Source organism: Emydura macquarii, unplaced genomic scaffold (genome assembly GCF_026122565.2).
Source record: "Emydura macquarii macquarii isolate MOO-44397 ecotype Brisbane River unplaced genomic scaffold, CSIRO-AGI_Emac_v2 contig_306, whole genome shotgun sequence".
Classification (NCBI taxonomy): domain Eukaryota; kingdom Metazoa; phylum Chordata; order Testudines; family Chelidae; genus Emydura; species Emydura macquarii.
In genome coordinates this window covers 12,150,556-12,169,744 of record NW_027130443.1, presented here as the reverse complement: position 1 = coordinate 12,169,744, position 19,189 = coordinate 12,150,556, and the positions used below count along the sequence as shown (strand labels likewise).

At 61.1% G+C, this 19,189-nt stretch overlaps 1 protein-coding gene across 1 annotated transcript; it reads right to left on the bottom strand.

Moving 5' to 3' along the window:
* Positions 1 to 236: 236 nt before the first annotated feature.
* On the bottom strand, positions 237 to 18,414 carry DIRAS1 (DIRAS family GTPase 1). The gene is made up of 2 exons (XM_067559702.1): positions 17,833 to 18,414; positions 237 to 5,179 (listed from the first exon to the last, which is right to left on the bottom strand). Exon 2 carries the CDS (start codon positions 5,153 to 5,155, stop codon positions 4,559 to 4,561), a length of 597 nt encoding a protein of 198 aa, XP_067415803.1. The 5' UTR covers positions 5,156 to 5,179; positions 17,833 to 18,414; the 3' UTR covers positions 237 to 4,558.
* Between the last annotated feature and the right edge of the window lie 775 nt (positions 18,415 to 19,189).

Below are 19,189 nucleotides of genomic sequence, written 5' to 3'. Positions count from 1 at the left end.
CTCGTACAGGCGGCCTGTGCGGCAGCTGGGGCTCGGCTGCTGTTTCATTCAGCACCGGGCTGAGGGGGTGGCCCTGTCCATTGCCCCTCATAGCCTAGGGAGACCCTGCTGCGCTGGCGAGTTCCAGCCCCCGATTTATAAGCCGAAGGGCTCAGGAACAAAGCAGGGTCCTCCCTGGCGGGAGGAAGGCTCAGGTTGGCACCTCCTTCCTTGGGGCAGCCTCTAACCCCAAGCTGTCTAGGGAAGCACTCATCCAGGGGGCCATTTGGCAGAGGAAGGGTTCTGGGAAGGGTGGCAGGGAGCCCTTGTTTAGAAGGGAGAGGGTTGGAAGCTGGATATAAAGGTGGGCATGGCAGCCCGCTCCCAGGGGAGCCAAGGATGCCAAAGGACTGATTGCAAAGACCCTTGGGCCAGGGGTGACGGCCCCAGACTGGGGAGGGATCAAGGCCTGGACCCTTCCCCCTGGTGGAGACAAGCAGTTCCCAGCAAGGCAGAGCGAGGCGAGGAAGGCGCGTTGGAGAAGCCATTGATCACACGCACCGTGCGGGAATGCAGGAGTTGTTTATTTATTGAAGGAAGACGAGTTCTAGAATAAAGGCTACATTGTAACGTTGTCTTGTTCCTTTCTTGGTTTGTTCGTGGTGGTTTAAAAAGCCAGTAATGCACGGGAGCGAGTTACTGATCTCATGCTGGCGCTGGAGGGGGTTGGGGGCGGGGGTCTAGTCGGGACTGGTATTTACAGTGCAAGGTACGAGAGTTGAGTTTCAAAGCACCATACAATGTTCAAGACATTAGTCCGGCAGCTGGGCGTACGCTATCTTCAATATCGTATGACCGGGCCAGAGACACGTGTCAATAAACATCTTGCTCGCCGTTGTTACTGTTATTACTGGAACTCATTTCACGGTGATGGGGCCTCAGCCAAACTCCTTCTAGGGGGCTTGGCTGACAGCCAGTCGCTGTGCCTTGCTTTCCATACGCGGCCTGTCGCCCCCTCAGTGATCGCACGCCTGGCTCCCCGGGCTGGAGACATGGGCTGAGCAGGGCTAGGCGGAGGGGGGCGACTCCGCGTCACTGGGGGCAGAGGCCCCAGCCAGCTCCTCTTAGAGCCCAGGCTGCCATTCAGGCGGGCGGGTGGGGGGCGCTATTCCTGAAGGAGCGGCTTTGCTCGCTGAACTTCTCTGAAGCCTGTTAGCTCTGATTCCACCAGGGAATGCGGGAGGATTTGGGCGCGGTAAACCCTGCCCCTTGCAGTGCCAGTGCGCCCGCCCCAGGGATGGCCAAGGCCCCCCCCCCCGTCGACTCGCAGCTGGCTCCCTGGGCCCCCTCTTCGGCAGGAGGAAGGAGCCGGTGGCTAATCCTGATGCAGAGAGACCCCTCCCGCTCGCTAAGGGAAAAGCTGCCCCGAGGCGGGGAGGTGGCACCTGGCGACCCCTAGGGAATAGGTTTGGGGGAGCAGAACATCCCTTCCCCAGGGCTGCGCTGGCAGGGGACGGACTGGCTCCCCCAGGAGCGAGCTCATCGGGAATGCGGCCGATCCCCAAGCACTAGCGCCTGGAGGCCAAGAGGCTCCCACGCCCGGGATTCAAGCCTCCGCCGGCTGCTTCCTGCTGAGTCTTGTGTGGGCCAAAGGAAGCCCCCAGATTCTGCCCTGCCTGGCGAAGCGAGGGGCTGGGTTCAGACAGAGCCTCCCCTCTTCCTCCTTCAGATGCACACCCATCCCGCCCACGCCCTTGCTGAGATATGGCCCCTGCCCGTTCCTCCTTATGCTGCATTTCTGTGGCTGTCTCGGGGTTCCCGGGTTCCAGCCAGACTGCTGGAGGGGGCCAGATCCACCTGCTGGCACAGGGCGACCCAGCCCCTGCTGGGGATTTCCACCAGCTGGGGACAGGCTGCCCCGGCCAGATTCGCAGCCCCACTGGGGTGTCAGGGAAGGCATGCGGGTAAAGTCCAGCCACAACTCCTCCCCTTTGGGTGCAGCTTTGAACTCTGAATCTCCCGGGGTTTGCTGGTCTCTAGGCAGAGCTCCCCCTTTCTCCCCCAAGTGACGCCTCCTGCACCGGCTCCATCCACGTGGCCGTGGTGATGTCCCAGGGGCGACCATCACCATGGCATCAAGCCACGGGCAGGATACCCCAGCAAGGCGGTCGGGGGGAGGGATGGGGGAAAAGGGACATTGGGGCTGGTTCCAGACCTGCCTTGATTGCAAGTGTTCCAAGACTCCAGCCTGTGGGGCGTGCAGGAAGCCTGGCCTTGTTCCCCGGGGCCCAGCAGAGCACACCCACCAGGGCAGCCCCCGTCACAGCTCGCTGGGCTTGTGCTGGGGCAGGGCCCCACACGTTGTGCTTCGAGCGGCAGCTTCCAGGCTGCGAAGAGTTAGTCAAGGTGCTGGGGGGGGGGCGGCTCCAGGGGCCCAGGCTGTGGAGGTTGGATCCAGGTCCAAAGCTGGGAGAGTCACTACACATGATGCCGGTGGCGGCTGAACACAGTGCGGTGCGTTGGCAGGGAGGGGGCGGCTCTGGGAACGCAGAGAGGAGGGGGCTTTCTCAGCTGCATAGCACCCACCGGGGCAGACCCTGCGCCATGCTCACTTTTGCTGTTTGGTCTGAGGGAATAAGTGCAAAGGTCCCTCCCCCCCCCATTCAGATGTCACGGAGCCGGAGCGTGGCCCTCTGCGGACGCTGGCCGGCGAGGGAGGAAGGCGAGGAAATAGCTTGGGGCTGGGACGTCTCCAGCTGGAGCTATCGAGCCAGATTTGCCAGCAGTCTGCAAACCGGGCATCTAACGCACGTGCAAAAAAAAGGTGACTGCGCGTGCGGAAGGGGCAAGCACGGAAACCCGGGGCGCGCAAAACACGCATCGGTGCCAGCGCCAAGGGGCAATCCAGCCTGCCGCTGGCCAGCTTTTGCCAACGCGTGTCTCGCCCCCCCCAGCCGTTATGCGTGCGCAGCAGCCCGTTTGCACCACCGCCGCCTGGGGGCCCGAAGAGCTGCCCGCCTGCACTCGGCCATGCACTCTTCGCCCAGGTAGGGGCATGGCTGGCAGGTGGGGCTCAGGGGCGGCTGTGCCCCCCCAGCCACACTCTCCACTCCAGGGCGGGATGCTGACCAGGTGTGGCACTGTCCTGCGTGTCCCAGCCCAGCCCGGCCCCACCCATTTGCTGCTTAGCCAGCAACTGGCTACGGGTTGTGTCCAAAACAGCGTCCGGCTGCTGGCACTCACCCCTCCTCCTCCGCCTCCGGCCAGTCCACCCCCACTGCCGGCTCGCTACGCGCTACTCTGCTGCTCGCTTGCGCGCTCACTGCCTCTCCTGCTGTGCTGGCACCATTTGGCATTTTGGCAACAACAACAAAAAAAGGCAAATCCTTGTGGGAGGGGGCAGGGGAGATTCACACTGCCCCACACCCCCCACCACACAGCTACCTCTGCGTAAAGAACTCCTGGCCAGCTGGGTTCTGTCTCCTCTCGCTGCTTTCCCACCTCCGGGCCTGTCTCAGGCGCCTGTCTCTTTCCCTTTCATTTGGCCGGGGCCGGCTAAACCCCTCGTCCCGCCGATCACATGCGGTTTGTTTTCCAGTGTCTCGCATTGTTCAAATAGCCAGGCCAGCCCCTCCCTCGAGTGCCCTTCCCCAGTCTGGTACCGGCCCCGCTTCGGATGTCCTTGTCAGCTTTCACTCGGCTGCCAGCGCGCTCCCAGGATCTTGTGCGGGGCTCATTGATTAACAAGCGTCTCGTGTAACTTGGGCATACAACCTGCGCGTGGCTCCCTCCCCAGCCGGGACGTGGCGACCTTGGGATTGCGCTGCAGTTGGCGTCCCCCCCGCCCGGACAGGTGAAGCTCATTGCCAGTCTTTCAAAGTCTCCGGTGAAGCAAGATACATCAGATCGCCCCACTGGGAATGGCGTGTGTTCCTCTGCCTGGCAGGTCGTCACGGCAGGCAGGAACTTGCAGGGGTTGGAGAGCAGCCTCCGCTCCCCCGCTTGTGGGCTTTGGGTCTCAGCGTCGTTAGGGAACCAAACGAGAACTGACCCTGAGCGTTAAAAACTATCCCGCACCAGGCCCCAGCTAACAACGGTCAGAGTCCGCAGCATTCTCTGTGCACTCTGTGCAGTGAGTGTGCATGTGAAGGGCTGAGCTGCCATGCCAGGCTCCGAAAGATCCCCCCGCGGGCCGCGTCCACAGACGGAGTCAAAAGCCAGAGAGTGGGGAGGAGAAGAGAGGAAACGTTGCTCAGGAGTTGTCTGCCTGCGGCGTTTCCGTGGCTCCCCCCACGCCTCCCGCTGCAAAAGAACTAAACGGAGGCGTGTGTGCGACCCAGACCTGACTCCCGCTATTGCATAACCCCCTTCCGGAGAGCGGAGCCACGGCCGCCGTCACCGGCGGAGGGGAACGCACCGAGTGTGGAGTCAGACAGACAAGCAGGGCCAGGTGAGTTTGCACGGCCGGTTCCCCAGAGCAGTCACAGTGATACGATGCAGTGAGGGGGGGGACGGGAGGGCACCACCGCCCATGTTCGAACTGGTGGGGCGGGGAAGCGAGGCAGGAGAGTCCAGCGCTTTACATAAGGCTGCACTTCCCCTTGATTTTGTCTGTCCTCTTCTGTTTGTTGGACCGCTTGCCGTCAATGTTGAGGCTCATGTTCCTCTTCTTCTCCAGGTTGAGCAGCTCCTGGAAGAGCTCCTTGACGTTGTAGTTCATCTTGGCCGAGGTCTCCATGAAGGCGCACTTCCACTCCTTGGCCACGGCCTCCCCTTCCTTGGTCTCCAGCTCCCGCTGGGTCTCATCGCACTTGTTGCCCACCAGCATGATGGGGATGCTCTCCACGCTGCCCTTGATCTGCAAGATCTGCTGGTAGATGGGCTTCAGCTCCTCCAGGGACTGCTTGCTGGTGACGGAGAAGACCAGGATGAAGGCGTGGCCTTTGGAGATAGAGAGGCGCTGCATGGCCGGGAACTGGTGGCTACCGGTGGTGTCGGTGATCTGCAAGGTGCAGACGCTCTTGTCACAGCTGATGACTTGCCGGTAGGTGTCCTCGATGGTGGGGATGTAGGTGTCCCGGAACGTGCCCTTCACGAAGCGCAGGACCAGGGAGCTCTTCCCCACGCCGCCGGCTCCAAAGACCACCACCCGGTAGTCATTGCTTTGCTCGGGCATTTTGAACTGGGGAGGCTGATGCCCCTGGAAGGGGACGAGACAAAAGGGAGACAGGAAGAGACACGTCACGGGGCAGGAACGGCGACGGGCAGGGATGGAATCGGCAGAGCAGGGCGGGATTGACCAGACTGGCTGTAGGGCCTGACCACCCAGTGCAGCAGATAGTTCGTCTGCCATGCTGCTTCCACTCATCAGCCCCTGCACCTCATCTGCCCTTCATCCTGGGTCCTCCCATCCGCCCTGCGTCCCACCTCCCCCGGGTCCCTGCATCCGCCCTGCGTTCCACCCTCCCCATGTCCCCGCATCCACCCTGCATTCCACCCTCCCCCCTCGGTCTCCCCATCTGCCCTGCGTCCCACCCCCCTGGTCCCCCCATCTGCCCTGCGTCCCACCTCCCTGCCGTACGGTTTGCTCCATCGAGTCTCTGGTGTGACCCACCAGACCTCTAACTATTCCTCTCCTACGTGAGATCATCTCATCCCACTCCTTGTCAATGCCCAGCCCAGCCACTGGTGTCTAGCAGAAGTAGTCGCAGCCCCCTCGGCTCAGCATCTGCTTTAGCACCTCACGCCATTGGGCCACCAGAACTGGCAGCCTCTCGCGACAGTGGCCAGCAAGGCTACAGAGGACAAAGGCCTCCCCTGCCGCCAAATGCAGCGGGAAGTTTGCACACGCACCACGCCTGGGGCCAGGGTCCTACGCTAGTGTCTCAGCTGAGACCAGAGCCAGGCGCTGCACATAACCCGGAAGAGGCCGTCCCTGCCGCAAAGAGCTTGCAACCTAAATACGCAGTGAGGGGAGAGGAAACATGGATAATGATATACTTTGTGTGGGAAACTGAGGCACGGAGAGCGGATGGGACTTGCCCAGGGTCATCCAGCAGGTCAGTGGCAGAGCTGGGACTAGAACCCAGGAGTCTTGAACTCCAGTTTATTGGCCTAGCAACGAGGCCGCAATACTTCTCAATTCCTTCCTGCAATGACCGGCTTACACCCTGAAACTGAAGTCTGCTTAGCTGTCAAATTACCCAGCCCCCTTTTCAGTTCCCTCTGCAGGAGCGCCCTCCCCTCTTGCTCTCCTCCCGCGGCCGCACGGGGCTCCCTGACTCCACGTATGGCAGAGACGGACCCACAGCTACAATTAAAGTCTCCAGCGATTGCGGTCCTGTCCCCAAATTACACTCCCTGCATTGTTCCCGCCGCAGAGGACCTGCCCCAGCTGGGATGCGCCCTGGCTCTCCCCTGCCCGCAGCGGGAATAGGCTGCCTGGAGAATTCGCTCAATGACAGGGGGCCCTGGGTAACGGGGCCTCGACGGGATGCCGGCCAGGTGGCTGGGCCTGTCGCCCCACCGGCTCCGGCTCACACAACAAGCCAGAGGCAGTGCTGGGAAAAGAACCCAGAAGTCCAGGTTCCCTGTCTTGTGCTTTAACCACTAGACTGCACTGCCTCCCTTAGTAACACCCCCGGGGCTGCCAGCTCTGGTGGTTTCTCACGCTTTGTTCTCTGGCTATGCTGGCTGTCAGGTCTCCCCAGGGGGAACCAGTGCTGTTCTCTCCCCAGCTGGGAGAGCAGCCCCTGGACCAGCCCGGAATCCAGGAGAGGCGAAGGTGGAATAAAAGCCCATCCCTCAGCCGTGCCTGAAGAGACGGAACCCTGCATCCAGCTCCAACCGCGGCATTTACAGGGCTCCCGCCTCCCTCCTGCCTGGACCCAGAGGTTTCCACTGCGGTTACATTTCCCTGCACTGAGCCCGTCGCTGGCCATCTCCCTCCCTGGCTCTCCCAGTGCCTCTGTGAGGGGTTGGCAAGCACCCTTACCCCCACTGCAGAGATGGGGAAACAGAGGCACAGCGCGCACCTGCCTTGCCCCAGGCCACGCCGCCAGCACAGCCAGGAGGAGAAGCCCAGCTGCTGTGCCCACTGCCCTAGACCACAGGGCCGCCCTCCCGCGGCTTCACACGCACATGCACTGACACAGCCCCTGCTTTTCGCTGGCTGCAGCAGCAGCATTTCAGAGCAGCTGGGGGGGGCCCGGCCGGGAGGCGGGTGCAGCTCCCCTCCCCCAGGGCCACGCCGGGCTCTCCAGGGCGGCTCATCAAAGCCACGTAGGCCAAAGGGGGAACTGCAGCCTCGCGGGGTGGCGCAGGCCGAAGTGGCGCGTGGGTGACGCTGCCGTCTCACTCTGGGCTCAGAGCCTGCCCGCTACAGCACGAAAGGAAGGCCCAGCATCCCCCTGTGACAGGTGCAAAGAGATTCAGTGATGGGGCCAAGGTCCCACAGGGATCAGTGGCAGAACCTCCTGAGGCCTGGCCCAACGCCTCCAACCCCAAGGCTGGCTGGACGGCCGGCCTCCCTCTGGCCATAATGGCTTGGATTTCCCTAGCACCCCGATGTCATTGCCACCCCCACCACCGAACTGCAGCCACCTCTGGGGTGGAGCGGCAGCAGCATGAGGGAAACACAGACCGGGTTAGTGTCGGAGCGTGGGCATCGGAGAGAACGAGCCGGTCGGGTGGGCTGGGTTTGGCTCTCTCTGTCTCCGGTGCTGCCTTCACACTCTCTCCCTCTCCCCCCCGCCCCCCCCCCGGCCCCGGCTATTGGATGGGCGGGGGCCACAGGACAGACTCCGCCCCGGTGGTTACAGCCGGTGGGGAAGGGGTCGTGGCGGAGGACGTTGCAATGCAGCGACCTGCCCTCGGAACGACGGCGGGGCCAGTTTCCGGCCGGCGTGACCCAGGGCTCCACGGCCCCTTCTGGCCTTGCAGCCTGGGACTCTGTGACACAGACGGGCGCCGGAAGCCAAGCAGCTGCCTCCCTGCTGCCTGCAGCTGCCCCCCTGCCGTCTCCATGCCGGGTACGAATGCTGGCCGATTAGCCCGCTCAGGAACCGGCGCAGGCCCGCTCTGATGGGGCACAGGTCGCTATTGAACAACCACGAGCTCATCCCCCTCCCGCCCGACTCCTGGAAGTCACTGGCGCAGCGAACAGGCTGGGCTGTGGAAACCCAGCGGCTCTTCCACCCCACGCTGCTGGGGGAGGAGAAGAAACCCCTGGAAGGCAGCCTGGGGCCTTCTCCGAATCCCGCCACCTGGGTCCAGCCCTCGACGCTGATGGCATTCCCGCCCCTCCCCCGCCCCCCCAACGCAGAGAGCCGCCGGGGCGCGGGAGCCAAGGCCGGAAGGGAGCAACGCTGCTCCCTCGCTGCGCCCGGGAAGCTGGCAGAGGCGTTTCTCCTGGGGGTCAGCCCAGCCCCGCATGCTAAGCGGCCTCCTTGGGCGTTCTCCAGCGGCGCGGAGGCTGCGAGGAATGGCCATCAGCCGGAACCTCCCGCGCGGCTGTCACGCGCCCCCCAGTGCAGCAAGCCGGCGGCTCAGCTGCCGCAGAAGGGAGCTCTGGCGGGAGGGGGGGGTAGGCTCTGGCTGTGCGTGGGATTCCCTGGAGTTTATGCCAGAGGGATGGACTCCGAGGGGGTTACTCCTGCTTTGCATGGGATGGGGGGGGGGGGGAAGTGCTGTTTGGGGGGGTGCCAGTGCTCCAGGGGGTCAATATCTCGCCCTTTATCCTGGCCCCTGGATGTGGCAGCAGGGCTCCCCGCTTGGAAATCTCCATCCACTGCCTCCTCCACCAGCGCCAGAGCCACCACGGCTCCTGGAGACAGCAGGCCCCGCAGCCCCGCTGCTCTCGGACTGCACCCCCCACTGGCAGGATACTGGCGTGCAGGGCAGGTTGGACCCTAACCCCTTGTGGCCCGGCCGGGGCAGCAAGCCAATGGCTCTGCAGCAGGCTCAGTGACGCAGGCCGGTCGGAGGGGGAGAGGCCGGGGGCAGGAGAGTGGGAAGGGGCAGGGAAGGCCGCGAGTCCCAGGATTTCTGGCGGGCCCAAGTACAAGATCGGCCCCAGGTCTGCGAACGGGGGAGCTGGTGGGTGAGGGCTGGAACCGCTCCAGACACCTGAGCACACATCCCCTGGGGCCAGGCACAGCCCCACACACGGCCCCAGCCGAGATCAGGGCCCCGGTGTGCTGGGTGTGGCCCAGACAACCAGGGAGAGCCACTCCCTGCCCCAAAGAGCTGACCGTCTAACCACAGGAAGGACCATTAGCCCCATTTCACAGCGGGGAGACTGAGGCCCAGCAAGATTGAGGCCCACGTTTTAAAAGGCAATGAGGCGCCTAACTCCCATTGACAGTGAGTCACCTAAAAATCTGGGCCTGCGTGACTTGCCCAAGGTCACACAAGAAACCAGTAGCAGAGCAGGGAACTGAAGCCAGCTCTCCCAGCACCCAAACCGCCCTTCCTCTCAATGCCCGGGCACGTCTGCCACGCGCCGGTTGGTCTCTGAGTCCATTCCACAGGATCCCGCTTCCACCCCACTGGACACTTCCCCTCTGACACTGAGAAACCCTGGGCTGGAGTTCGGTGCCCACCCCGGGCTGGATCCTGGCTGGGCCCGTGCTGGGCATAGAAGAGAGATGACCTGCCCCCTGCAGCTGACAACCACTTCTCCCCGCCCTTCAGGGGTTTGCTTTTTGATCCATCACCGCGCGGCTTCTGACCACTCCCCAGCAGCGGCCGATGGAGCTGGAGGCCAGGGGGTGAAGTTACTCGCAGCCTCGGGAGTCGGGCTTACGGAGCGGTCCTGCACTGACAGGCAGCTCCACGACGGACGGCACCGTGCGTCACCTCGGCACAGCAACTGCGGTTCTAGCTCTTTAAAAATAAAAAGCTGGTGGTGGGGGGGGGGTCTGTAAATAGGCCCTGCCCATTCCAGAGGAGTGGGAAATGGGGGGACGTGCTCCTAAATTCTCTTGTCACTGCTAGCACAGGGTCCGTTTGTTCTGCCTATGGGGTGAAATTCACCCCTCTGCAAAGGGCCAGCAGAGATCCCAGGAATCCTGGCTCCCAGCCCCCTGCTCTAATCCCCTAGACCCCATGCCCCACCCAGAGCTGACTCCTATTCCCCCCCCCCCCAACCACGACAGCCCCTTGCCGACGGGTGGCACTGCCCAAGCACCATGCCGTCTGGCTGCCCTTGAAGAGTCCTTGCTGGCATCGTCCCCACCGAGAAAGCCCCAGGCACCTGCCCCCGGAACAGACTGGCCACAGGAACGAGCAGAATGCAGCACCGGCTCCTGCCTCACTGCCCAGGGGGACTTCCCAAAAACAGATCAGCGCTTTCTATTTTTATAAGATGCCACAGTGCAGCCATATGGCCAGTCCTCTGCCACCGGCACAGCATCTGTAGCAGGGTGTGCTGGAAGATCACAGGGTTCGGAGGGTTGTGGGGGGGAGGGGGCTGGCTGGACGCAGCTACCTTTTGCTTTGGGGTCCCTGGCTCGTAGCTAACGCAGTTCAGCACCCACAGAAAGCCAGTGGCGTCGCTGTCCATGGTGAGCTGAACGGGTTGGGGTGCTCTCAGTCCAGTAGCAAGAGGACAAGTGTCCCAAACACGTAATTCACCAGCACTAACCAGCTGGGCTCTCGGCAGGCTTCGCAGACAGGCTGAGGGCTGAGACGGACAGAGAGAGCCAGCCCCCCGCTCTGCCCTACAGCCCATAAAGGGTGAGAGGTCGGGGCAGCGGGCGGAGGTGGCTGGAGGATGAATAAAGAGATTCAGCCTGCAGGGCTTTCAAACCTGTCCCTTTTGCCAGCAATAAATGGGTGGGGAATTCAGTCTCCCCCATGTCCTGCACCGCTCAGGGGTGGGGACGCTGCCCATTGCTGCCTGGGGAGATTGTCCCTTCCCGGGAACCTCCTGCTCTGACTCCACACCTACGCCAGGCCTGCCCCGCTTTGCCTTGTTGACGTGGGGTGAAGGTAGCTGTGAAACCGTGTCGCCTCTTGCCTGCGGCACCTCTGCCGTCCGCAGTCCGCTCCCTGGGCCTGCAGCTCTGCAGCCATGTGGGGCTCAGTGCTCAGCAGAGACCAATGAGACACACACACTGTGCTCTCTCTGATGGAGGCTTTTCCATTTGTCCTTCCCTGCCCGTTCTCTGGAAGGTTATTTTAGCCTCGTGACAGGTCCCGTGCCCGTCACACAGGGAAACACGAAGACTTCACAAGCCGAGGGCGGGGTTCTTTTTAACCAACCGCGCCAAACGCCTGATGGGACAGAAAAGACTAGCTCAGTTCCTTGCACTTCTTATAACAACCCTGGGAACAACAGGCCTTGATTCCTCTGGGCCTTGACCCGTCATTTACACCCATGCAAGGGCATCCGGAGCTGGCAGCGTCTTGTACCTGCTCGGCACTGATGGGAATGACAGCCCGAGGCTGCAGAAAATTGGGCCCGAAGTTTCCACATCAGAACCCAGTCAATGCTGCTGCTAGGGATACCTGGGGTGCAATATTGCTGTGATTGCAGGATGCCTCGTTGCCCCAACGGAGATCAGGGCCCCACTGGGCCAGGCGCTGCACAGACCCACAGTGAGGGGCTGGCCCTGCCCTGAGGAACTCACCGCCTAAATAGACAGAACAGACGAAGGCTGGGAGGGGAAGCGACTTGCCCAACACAGCAGGCCAGTAGCCGAGCTGAGATTAGCCCTGACGTCCACTCCAGGGCCCTCCCCACTAGTCCGCGCTGCCTCCCGTAGCTCGCAGTTCACAACAGCATTGTGTTCAGAGCGGCTCCTGGAGGGCGAACGCGAGCGAGGCCCCCGCGGCTGCATTCAAGGCAGCAGATCTGACTCCGACGCACATGCCAGGAGCAAATCTGCTGAGTAAGCAGGTGCCATTTTCACGCAGACTTTTGTGTCTGCATGTTTCCCAGCTGCCGCGAGAGCCGCTTTTGATCTGCCACTTCCCAACCCTTGGGGACAGCGTGAAAAGCAACTCCCGACAGGAGCGATGGTTAATCGCCCTCCCTGCCCCCGCCCCCCTCAGTGTATTGCGCTACACAGCACACGGGTTCGCAGCAATACCGTTCACAAATTTCCCTCGGCCGTCCCCATCAATTATTGAAGGAAATCGCTCCGAACAACAGAGAGCTGGTGCTGGCCGGCCTGATTCACCGGTCGTGCACAACGGAGCACATCACGAGCCGCTCCGGTGAAGTCAGGGGAGTTTCCCTGGGGTAGAGCCAGTAGGCGTGAACGGGGACATGGAAAGCCGGGCAGGTTCGGGAAGGAGAGGAGAGGCCAAAGCGAATTGGCCCCCTGGATCGCAGCCAGGCCGCTGGAGTCTGGGCATTGGCGCGGTCTAGTGGATAGAGCGTTGTCCTAGGAATACAGACAGCTGGTTCTATCTCCAGCCCTGCCACTGGCCAGGTGGGTGACCCTGGGCAAGTCACTTCATCCCAGTGCCTCAGTTTCTTCATCTGTGCAAAAGGGATCATGATACTGACACCTGCTTTGTAAAGCACTTTGAGAGCGACTGATGAGAGGAGCTAGAGGTTAGTGTATTCATTAGCAAACCGGCACGAGCAGTAGGGTGTGTGTCTACACAGCGGCTGGGCACGAGCCGGAGGGACAGACTCGAGCCCACGCACTCGGCGTGGCTGTCGCGGCTCCATCAGAGACACGGGCTAGCCTGCTGGAGCTCGGCCCCAGGGCCTTGAGAGACCAAGTCGTAATCTTCACACAGCTATTTTCAGGGCACTCCCAGCCGCAGTGTAGACACAGTCATTAACATGATATTAAACGTGGCTTGGGGCCAGACTTTCTAGGTGCAGCTGCCACTGTGCAGAACTCGGGGGGAAATCGAGCCACTCTCTTAGACGCCCAGATAGATGCTGAACTCTTGCAAACAGCCCAGCCCCAGGGCTCAGAGCAGACCCCCGCCCACCTCGTCCCCCAGGGATCTTTAACCATAACAGTCCCAACCGGCCCTGAGGACCTGACTCTCCTTGCCCTGCAGTCATGGATGCCAGCGTGAAGTGGTGGTGAAATGCTACCAGGTCACAATGGTAAACTTCGCGTGCCCGCTTTGCACTGCGGTAAACGGCTGCACAGGGAACCAGTGACCTGAGACTCAAGCCCTGGCGGTATTAGCTGCCCTGATCCTGCAAGATCATGCGCTAACGGGACCTGACGTGCAAGTGAAAACAGGGAGGCTGAATTCTGACCTCTCAAGTCCACAAGGCAGCTGGACGGCCTTTGGGTTTCAGTAATATCCGCACACCTCAGACCCCAGTGCAGGGATGGGTGTAGGCTTGCTGAGCGGGGACCCTCCTCCCCCAGGCTGGCAGAGTCCCAGAGGGTCTTGCACTATCTGGCTCTTTCTATGGGGCTTGAAACAAATGCCTCTAGAACACCAGCTCCAATCCACCTCCCCTCAGCTGTTACCTATTGGGTGGCCTGGGCATAATGAGTGCGCGCGGTCTCAGCCCATCATTGCGCCACACACGCGCGCGCGCACCACTGGCCAGGTTTTCCAAAGAAAGCAGCACCCAGCAGCTCCCGTGGAGCAATCCACCACCCCTCCCCCTTGGAGAAAACTGGAGAATCCACCCCGCCTCCACCCGCAATACAAAGAGGAATCGAGGCCCCGCTGGGAACAATGGAAGCTGAGCGCCTTTGAAAACCTGGCCCCGGCTGAATGTCTCCGCAGAGGAAGCAATGAGCGGGGCCAGCTGGGCCACGGCGCAGGCGACTGTGAGGGGGCTAAGCAGATGCTAAAACCCTTTGTCTCCCCCCCGCTCTAGGGCCCGTGCAGGCTGAAGGTCCCTCCGACCTGCGATGCTCCCAGAACATCCTGCCCCCTTCGCAGCTGTCCGAGCGGCTGGGAGGGACACCCAGGCGAGTTCATGCCGGTGCTCTGCTGAACTGGGGCCAGGAGGCCCCACGCAGGCCAGCGATGCTAAAGTCTCCCTGGCACATCTGACTCCTCAGCGGCTGGTTCCGTTTCCAGCCTGGTTGCTTCGCTGATTCTCTTCCGTCCCGGCCCCCTCCCCAGCCCTTTTGTTTATTAAACCGTCAAGGATTAGGCTTTTTTTCTAGTTAATTTAATGCTAGTGAAAGACAGAGCAGGAAAGACGGGCTTACGATAAGGTACTGGAGAGGGACTTGTTCAACATCTGCTGCACTCCAGACCAGAGGTGGCTGCATTTCAGTGGCGGGTGAGGTGATTCCTTTGAGGCAAACGGGGTTAGGGAGATCCAAGATACTATTGCGAGGGGGGGAGGGGGGGAGGGATTGGTCTTGTGTTGTTAATGTTGCCGGGTGCTGAGCGCTTTGGAAAATCTGGTCACATCCTGCAGCCACTTCAACGGGAACTGAGCTCTCCCAGCAACATGGCTTCACGTGAACCAGCCACTTCTGGGGAGGGAGGAGCAGCCAGGCTGACAAGACGCTGGCCCAGTGGCGTGCGTGTGTTTGGATGGGGAGCTGGCTGGATGGGGTGCGACCCCTGCAATCGATACTCTGTGTCTGCAAAACCGTTCCAGATTCACCACCCTTTTTGCCCCTTGTCGTTTAAACCTACGTGTTTGTCCCTCCAAGGGCAGGTCAAAGCACGGAACCAAACACATTTTCCCAGCCCCGGCTTTGTGTTAGGATCGAACCCTCTCCACCCTGAAATCCAGCCCAGCGCATAGAATATCCATGTGCATAGAACTGCATTTTCCAGAGAGTTTTTTCTCTCTTCTCCTTTCCAGTCCCTTTCCCTGCTGCAGTTTTCCCCTTTCCCCGCTCATCCCCCCACGCCTGTCCCTAGCCTTTCTCCACAGTAGGATGAAAACAACCTTCCAGCCTGAGGCATGATCTTTTTAGCTTGGGTTCAGAATTAAGTGGAATGAGTTTGCCAGCCCTGCTGAAAAGCTAGCTTGGAGTATTGGACCGCTACCCAGAGCAGAGAGGAGCTTGGACTCGCCCAGGAGATGCCCGGGACTTCTCTTTTATTTTCCTTGGGAAGACAAGGCCAGGGTTTGAAGTGTCGAATGCAGAGGGTTCTGCTGTTCTGAACCTGAGACGCAGAGCACTGAGCCTTCCTTGCAAATACAGAGATCTCAGATGGCCTTGTCTACACTAGGCAAATGGATCATGTCAGAAAGCCTGTCAAGAGAGGAAGTGTTTCCCAGTGGCGAGGGCACTTTGTTAGGAGCCAAAAGACCCGCGTGCCAGTCTCAGCTCTGCCACTCACCTGCTGGGTGACCTTGGGCACGTCACTTCACCTCTCCATGCCTCCTGCCCTTTGTCTTGTCCATTTAGATTGTCAGCTCTTTGGGGCAGGGATTGCCTCTTGCTGTGCATCTGGGCAGTGCCCGGCACAACGGGGCCCCGATCTCCGCTGGAGACTCTAGAAGCTACCATGACAATAAACGTGATATTGCCCTTAGTGTGGAAAGGGACTGTCGCATCCAGTCACCGAGGGACTCTGGGACACGAGCAAGTGACACCGACGCCCATGTCCACACTAAGTGCTAATTCAGGGTTAACGTCATGTTTGCGCACAGCCCACCGCGATGGTTCATCTCCCCAGCGAAGACACAGACAGATTCTGCAGCAGACAAAACACATCCCCATCCCCTCTGGTTCAGATCACACGAAGGGTCCCATTCTACTGCCACGTTTTCCAGCTACCCTCTGGGGGGCACGTCCCAGAGAAATGAGGGGACGGGCTACACAGGCCAAAACAGAGGAAGGGTAAAGCAGTGAGTAGGGGCCAGCCCGTGACTCAGAGGACAAGGGTCAGTTCCCTGCTTTGGCACAGACGCCCTGTGTGACCTCGGCACATTGATTAGGTCCAAATCCTCAAAGATATTTAGGTGCTTCATTCCCACTGATTCCTATGGGAGTTAGGTACCTAAATGCCGCGGGCGACCAGAGCCTCGGTTCCCCATCTGTGCAATGGGAACAACAGCCCTGCCCTCCCCCCTGTGGGCTTGTGGGGAGAAATACACCAGCCCCTTGATGCTTCACCCTTCGCCCTGAGCTGTACAGATGCTGGCATGTGCCTGGGCATCCCGGCGGTGCCGTTTAGCTTCGCCTCTTGCTGCAAATGGCTGCCCTGCCCCACCGTTCCCAGGCACGTCCCAGGGACCTGGGTAAACTCCACGGCCCCAGTGGGGGTGACGCGCCTGCTGCTGGGGACAGAATCGGCTCCCACCGCTTTTCAGGTGATCACGAGGGGCCTGATCCTTCACGGAGCTGAGCACCCTCAGTTCATCCCGGATGGGCACCCAGCACCCCACCCGGTGATTAACTCTCCAACCCACTTTTCGGGTGTTGGGAGGGGGGCCGCCTGGCACTCACTCTGCCCCACCTGAATCTCTGGCTTTTGCCAGGGCCTGAAACAAGGTGGGATCCGCCCGGTGGAGCAGGAGTGGGAGCGGGGCGGAGGCAGGAGGCATCGTATCCCAGCACTGTCCCCCCAATCCCATAGGCTGCGTTCTTTGCCCGAACCAGTCTCCCAGTCTGATCTCCCATGCGGGCTAAAGGACCCTGGGCCACCTGAGTGCAGGCTTGGGACTGAATCAAGGGCTCCCGGGGTGCGCCACAAAGAACGGCCTGGTTGCTCTGCCTGACGCGTGCGCCTGTGACCTCTATGGACGTATACAGCAAGAGAGATCCAGATATACGTGTGCGTGTGTCTATCTATCTATATATATATATAGCCATCTAGACGCACACGCACACACACAGCAACATACATGCATCCACACACGTACACACATTTACAGCTACTCCAAGAGCCCATTAACTGCTCCAGCCAGGTTTGCAGGCTTTTGTTCGTGCTCTGAACGAAAAATACCTTGACTGCGACCCTACCTCTTGGATTCAATTCACCTCGACGCAGGCTGCTCCTTCATTAATAGCACAAGCCTCTGATTAGGAAATCGAGTGGGCGGAGGAGAAATGGAGGGGGTTTATTTTGGGGGCTCCATGAGCTAGCAGGCTGCCTTGACATCACCTTCCCGCACAGAACGCGTAGCTAGCACTGCTGACGGGAGTTTATTTTTATATATTGCCTACAGAGGGCCAGAATATTAATTTACTGCTCGGCACTGAATAAATAACTCCTGATTCCTACCGGGCAGGGGTGAAATACTGGACCAGCTAATGCAAAACGCACAAAAGGAAGATGCCCGCTTTACAGGATGGAGCTGTTAATTACAGGACAGACAGACAGACAGACAGACAGATAGATGATGATATGGGGTGGAAGGAAAAGAGAGGGAAGATGGGTAGCTAGGTCTATACAAAAACACGTAGGTCGATCGATCTATACACAGCAGGACAAACCCGTCCCCGCTGCATGTGCCTGTAGGTTACACACAGACAGGGCTGCACGGCCACGTCTCCCCCCCCCCTCTATGTGCACAGCCGCATTGACCGCTGGACACAGACACACACACGTGTGCACACACGCACACACATACGTGTCCAGGTGTGCAGCTGTAGCTACAGATATGTGACTGCAGAGAGACGGACAGAGGGGAGGCTCTGGGGACAGATGGGTGGGTTTGAGGAGAGGGGGTGAGGACGGGGGGGGGGGGGGGTTACAGGGTTGAGGACGGGCGGGGGGGGCAGAGGGTGGGTATGCGGGCGGGGGGGGGGGGGCGATCATTTGCACCCAGCCCCCTCGGACCTCCACGGGAAGGGTCAGCGGCCCCGGCCCCCCCCCCCCGGGCTTTGCTGCAGGGCTCCCCCCCCCCCGGGCTGCCCGGGGGGGGGGGGGGGGGGGGGCCCGGACAGGCGAGCCCCGCTCGCTCGTTGCCAGCCGCGCCCGGCGCTGTCTTACCGTCCGCCCGGCCCCGGGCTGGAGCCACCTTCCCGCGGCGTCTCCCCCCGGCGCGCTCCGAGCCCCCCGCCGCAGCCCGGGCCCGGCTCCTCAGCAGCCCCCGCAGCCGGGCCAGTCACGCAGCGAGCGGGGGCTCGGCTCTGCTCGGCGGTCAGCGGCTGCGGCTCCTCCCCGCCCGCCCGGCGCGGCCCCGCCAGCTTTGCGCACCGGCAGCAGCCGAGGCGGGCGCAGCTCCAGCCCCAGCGGGGCGGGCAGGGAAACTCCTCCCCCAGGCCGGGCCGGGCCGGGCCGGGCGGTGAAGGACGGAGCCCCCCAGCTCCAGCCGGGCGGGGCCCTTGGGGGTGCTCGAGGCTGAGCCCCCTGCCCCGGGCAGCCCAGGAGCCTTCAGAAGGGCAGGCTGCCGAGATCGGGGGGGGGCCCTGGGATCCTCACCCCTGCTCCCAGCCCGGGGCGGGCAGCCCTGGGGTTGCTCTGCCAGGCTCCGCCGGGCTGGGGGGGGGCGTGGTTGTCCAGAGGAGGAAAGGAGCCAACCCAGAGAAAGGGGGTCACCTTGCTGGAGAGACTCCCCCTGAAGTCTCTGTTTCCCAGAGGAAATTCCCTGGGGCTGGAAGGGGGACGGGGAAAAGGCTGGGCAGGCGCAGGAAGGGGCAGAGTTAAGGTGACGGGCTGCCCAGCCCACTGCCATGTCCTGCAGCAGACACAGCACTCACCCCTGGCATTACGGCTCCATTTCCTTGGCATTTTTAAAGGGAAGAGAATGTGGCCTAATCTTGTCAAGCTGACCCCTTGTACTCCCTGCCTGCCTGTCTCCACCCCTCCTCTGGTCTCATGTTTAGATTGGGAGCTCCTCAAGCCAGGGACCATCTTTCTGTTCTGTCTTTGTACAGCACCTAGCACACTGTATGGGGCGGGAACTCCTAGGTGCTGCACTAATATAAACGATTAATAACGATAAAGAAATACCTTTGTGCCAAAGGGGTTAAAGAGCAACTGGTGCAGATGGAAAGCAGCAGTAAACTGTGGCCTCGGGGTGAAATTCATCCCTGGGCAGAGGGCCCGTACGGAGCCTGGACCACCGTTAAATCCTCAGACAAGGACATAAGTGGTGCCCAGTCCTTGCTAAATGGCAGTAAATTTCTCCTATGTACCCGTGAGTCCCCAGAGGTAACCTAGTATCTACCAGCACTGCATAGGTCCATAGCAATACTTCCAGGCATGCAATTTAAGGAATCCTTCAGGCCCCTTGGAAAACCCTCTTGTTTTCCACCTCACTGGGGCAGTCTGGGGCTTCTGCAGGGGGTAATTTTCACCCATCCTTAGCTGAGCTTCAGCATATATGTACCTTGGAGATGAAAAA